Genomic DNA, 5,254 nt, shown 5'->3' on the forward strand with positions numbered 1-5,254 from the left:
TCTGGGGAGGAATAGAAGGAGAGCAAAACCAGTATGCTCAAGTCACCACTGACCTCTTATCACTGATGGCGTTGTCCACAAATTTCAGAACTCTATTTGTAGCAGGATTCTCATGGGACACCAAGGCCTTTCCTTCCAGGAAGCAGCTTTATTCGTGCTAGCACAGGCTCAGTGGGCTAAGAATCAAAAGGCTGAGCCCCGAATGCAGCGGGGTGTAGCCTTTTATACAATTTCTACTTCTTTGTCTCCCGCACATGGTAACATACAGACACGCTATCTGATTGGGCGGTCTACGTCACAGGGTCGTGAGGAATGTCACATACAGACATACAGTCTGGATGGACACAGGCAAAGTTACTGAGTTGTGTCAGAGCTATGGATACGTGTATAGGAGTTGATTGGGCTACGTTGCCTTCCTTTGTTTTGAGAAGGCCTCCACCACATTCCTGAGGAAGGGGCTGTTCCCCTACCACATATTAATACACTATCAACAGTGGACATTCTTCTTTCCCTTCTGATGTTCATGGGACTAAGGCTAGTATTTTACTATGAAGTGCTATATGGATATTTTTTATGTTCAGATGAATTGAAATTTGGTTAAGGTAATATTCTCCTCTTCCTATTTTTAAAATAATGTTTATCAGAAATCAATGTTGATTTTCTTTTCAATTCTCTCCTTCCAAATACATATTTAAATTACTCAATCCACTGGGTATATTGTCTATGTCATTCTGCTACAGTAAACAGGGACATTATCACCAAATTTTAATCTAAAAATACTGTCTTACCATTCTTAGCTAGGAATGGCCTCAATAGGCAAATATAAATAAAAGTAATGTGACAACTGAAAAATTCTTATTTGATGGGATCTATTCATTATTGAGTGGACCTTCAGTTACATCATGGGTGGGAAATCCTTGACACTATGCAAATTCTCAATACAGAGGTGAAACCAATTGGAGCTATTAACTGTCTTCTCCTACCTCTTCCTTAGGTGGCTTTTCTACTGGACAGTGATTTTGAGGATTGTACTGCCAGGTCATCAGCTCTACCATTAGAGAGTTTCCTATTACATTAACTTGGCTCTAATGTGAGTCATCTGGAGAAAAGAATGGCCTGGACATGATGACAAATTTTCAGCTTTTTAGAGTCAACTGGTGTGTGTAGGATAGACGAGTACCACCACAGATCCACACGATCTGTTTTCCTGAAACTTCACCTTACCCCCGAGCTAAACAGATAGGAGAAAGAAGGAGACGGGAACGGTAAAAAAACAACATTTAAAATTCTTTTTAATGTTTATTTATTTTTGAGAGAGACAGGGACAGAGTGTTAGTGGGGGAGGAGCAGAGACAAAGGGAGACAGAATCCAGAGCAGGCTCCAGGCTCTGAGCTATCAGCACAGAGCCCGACGCGGGGCTTGAACTCACACGCTGTGAGATCATAATCTGAGCTGAAGTCGGACACTTAACCAACTGAGCCACCCAGGGGCCCCAAGTAAAAAACAACATTTTAAAAGGAGAATGGGCATACAGATTCTTAAGGCAGCTGGTGCATCAGGTCCAGGAACCTGCAAGCTTACTCTGGCCTGTGAACCCCACATGATCTTCATTCTGTCTTATCTCATCTCATTTCTTACCAAACCTTTTTTTTTTTTTTTCCATAGTGCTCCACCTACACAGGTCTTTCTGTTTTTCCAATACACTAAGGAAGGGACCTAGCTATTCTGTATGCTTAACATGCCCTCACACGAATACGTGCTTGGCTTCTTCACACCCATCATTCAGACCTCAGTTCAAATGCAACATCCTCAGAAAGCCTCTCTCTGTCCGTTCCATTAACTGCATCCTCCAGACGATATCTGGTCAGTTACTGTATTATTTTGTTCTAAACACCGCTTTCCTAAATTAGCTTAGCAACCTAATTTTGCATGGTCAGATTTTATTCACTGAAGTTAAGTCCTGTAAGAATAAGAAACATTTCTTCCATTGTCACTGTTCTGTTGCTAGTGCAAAGCAAAATATCTGGTGACCGGAAGATGCTCAGCAAATATTTGTCGAAGATCCACATAAAGGAGCAACAACGAAGGAATCGGTGTGTTTAGAACATATATGTGAAAGGGAAATGAAATGGGGTCACTTATGTTAAGGGGTTTTAAAATGGAGCCGGGAGGCCCTTTAGGAGGTGGGCTGTATGCACGCCCTCACCTGTGGAGCCATAAACTTTCGATCTGGGCCAATCGCAAATATTCCACGGACTCAGCCCGAACACCTGGCTACAGAACAAGATTTTGCTTAGTGACGGCCTTAGCAACCAACCATATTCAGTCAAGATCAGCTTTGCTGCCGCCAACACCAATCAAAGATTCTTCGTGAACGATGTATATAATGCATTCCCTTTTTGCTTTGAGAACCTTTTTGCTCTAGGCGCACCCGGGTGGCTCAGTCAATGGGGCGTCTGACTCTTGATTTGGGCTCAGGTCATGATCTCACAGTGTGTGGGTTTGAGCCCCACATCGAACTCTGTGCTGACAGTGCAGAGCCTGCTTCAGATTCTCTGTCTCCCTTTCTCTCTGCCCCTACCCCACTTGTGCACTCTCTTATGCTCTCTCTCTCTCAAAATAAATAAACATTAAAAAAATTAAAACTGGGGCGCCTGGGTGGCGCAGTCGGTTAAGCGTCCGACTTCAGCCAGGTCACGATCTCGCGGTCCGTGAGTTCGAGCCCCGCGTCGGGCTCTGGGCTGATGGCTCAGAGCCTGGAGCCTGTTTCCGATTCTGTGTCTCCCTCTCTCTCTGCCCCTCCCCCGTTCATGCTCTGTCTCTCTCTCTGTCCCAAAAATAAATAAAACGTTGAAAAAAAAATTTTTTTTAAATTAAAACAAAAAAAAAACCTTTTTGCTTTAAGAACTTTTGCTTCCTAGTAGGACACTCTCTGAGTTGCCATTCAAGTCTGTGTACCCCAAACTGCAATTCTCTGATCCCATATAAACTCTCTTGCTTAATTTTTGCCTCCTCACAATTTTATGTTGACATGTATTTTTGTCCACCCCCTTGTTCCAGTTTGACATTTACCAAAGTTCTTACTGAAGCAAAAATTAGCAATACCAGGAATTTATGAGAGAAGGAGGAAGGGAGTTGTTAACATTTGGGCTGTTGGGTAGAAAAAGACAGTGAAGGTGATGGGACAACTGAATAGGTCCTCTGTCCAGCTTCTTTTCTGCACACAGAACTGGTCCCGCCGGAATACGTCCACCCTCACACGTGACAGGGCTCAGGGTCTTACGCTCCACTCGTGAACTAATGATTGCACTGCCTCTCTTCTTCTGCAGTAAGAAGTGGTATGGCTTCTGCTGAAAACCATTGTCTAAATCTGTCTGGCATTTGCAGAAGAGACATCTGCAAAATCACAGAGGATCAGATTGGAGCCTGTAAAAGAAGATGGAAGTGCTGTAGATCTTGGTGGATTCTGGTTCCAATTCCAACCCCACTTATCTATTCAGATTATCAAGCACCCCTTAAGCATAAGTTGAAATGAAACTAGGGAAAGCATCAGAAGGAAAGTTTCTGCATCTAAAACATTGGAATATACATAAACGCTTCCAGCTTTATTACCAATTCCTATTATCCCTTGTCAATAAAAACAAATAAATATGGGTTTCAAATCTCCAGATACTACTTCTTTGTGACTCATCTTCAGATTCACACAATCTCTTTAAAAGCGAGAAAGCCAGGGTGCCTGGGTGGCTCAGTTGGTTGAACGCCCAACTTCTGCTCAGGCCATGATCTCATGGTTCCTGGGTTCAAGCCCCGCATCGGGCTCTGTGCTGACAGCTCAGAACCTGGAGCCTGCTTCATATTCTCTGTCTCTCTCTCTCTGCCCCTCCCCTGCTCATGCTCTCTCTCTCTCTCTCAAAAATAAACATAAAATTTTTTTTAAATTTTAAGTGAGAAAGCCCATTTATGTAACAAAAAATGTTTTTTGAATTTGTCACAAAAGACCAAAAGGTTAACAAAACCTGAAGATACAGTTATACAAAATGTAATTAGACACACAGAAACTACAAAGAAAATGCACAGGCAAAATACAGAGGAAATACAGCAAATAACAGGGGTGGGAAGAGCTGTGGCTTGGGCAAAGGTGGAAAATTGGAATGGGGCAGGAGAAAATCATTTTGGGATAATACACAAGGATTTTCACTATATGGCAGATAATTGGAAGGAAATGAAAACAAGAAAGGAGAGAGAATGAGAGCTTGAAGATCAACAAGAATGTGTATTATGTACACTAAAAGGTAAAACCCCAACCAACAAAGAGACGTTTATGGTTCCCCCCTGTCAAGAAACATCATGATCATTTAGAGAGTCTCCAGCTATTACTCCTTAAGATAAATAACTCCTTTTCATAGGACCTAAACATTTTATTGTAAAAATATAGTGACCTCTTTTGAGAGTGTGCTGTCAGTATCTCTTTCTAAATAGACATTCTAATACTGCATAACCTTAAAAAGTTTTTTTTTAAATGTTTATTTTTTGAGAGAAAGACAGGGCATGAGTGGGGGAGGAGTAAAGAGAGAGGGAGACACAATCTGAAGCAGACTCCAGGCTCTGAGCTGTCAGCACACAGCCCAATGAGGGGCTCGAACTCAAGAGCTGTGAGAGCATCACCTGAGCTGAAGTCGGACGCTGAACTGACTGAGCCACCCAGGCACCCCCTGATGCTGCATAACTTCTGACTATAAATTTGTCTTCATCTCAAGTGTCATGAGGTCTCACCTTCCTGTCCCGAGTGTCGGAAGACGTCAACCCAATTACATAACTCAAAGCAGATTCTCAGGAGGAGTTTTCCTTTTCACTCATGTAGAAAATCTTGATAACTAAATAGATATGGTTTGGTAGTAGGACCCCCCTTCTTTCTTCCTTAATGCAGTATTTATGAAGTCTTCTTTGGTTTTGTTTTTTCATTGGTGGAGTGTGGACGTTTTCCACAATCATTTGGTATAGTCTTGACTCACGTTATGGCCAACTTGACCATAAAACATTGGAGACATAACACAGGTTATCTGTTCACTGTGTAAACAGGGACAGACCCTGATTCTCTTTCTCTCTTCCTCCTTCCCTCCTCTCCACCATTCAGGGATGAACTGGATAAGCACCACACCTGAGTTGCATTTATTTTACAAAGACTAGGCCTTTTTGGGGGGTGATATGATAAACAGCCTCTCAGCCAAGTCAATATAATCCTATTTTACTTAT

General features: G+C 42.3%; 1 protein-coding gene across 1 annotated transcript; it reads left to right on the forward strand.

Annotated features, from left to right (window-relative positions):
* Positions 1 to 3,305: 3,305 nt before the first annotated feature.
* Positions 3,306 to 3,698, forward strand: DEFB109B (defensin beta 109B; the record flags this gene model as incomplete). The annotated part of the gene is made up of 1 exon (XM_045451148.1): positions 3,306 to 3,698. A coding segment is annotated over one exon (231 nt), but the record flags the coding sequence as incomplete, so codon positions are not given.
* Positions 3,699 to 5,254: the final 1,556 nt, after the last annotated feature.

Source organism: Leopardus geoffroyi, chromosome B1, assembly GCF_018350155.1.
Source record: "Leopardus geoffroyi isolate Oge1 chromosome B1, O.geoffroyi_Oge1_pat1.0, whole genome shotgun sequence".
In the NCBI taxonomy this organism is placed as follows: domain Eukaryota; kingdom Metazoa; phylum Chordata; class Mammalia; order Carnivora; family Felidae; genus Leopardus; species Leopardus geoffroyi.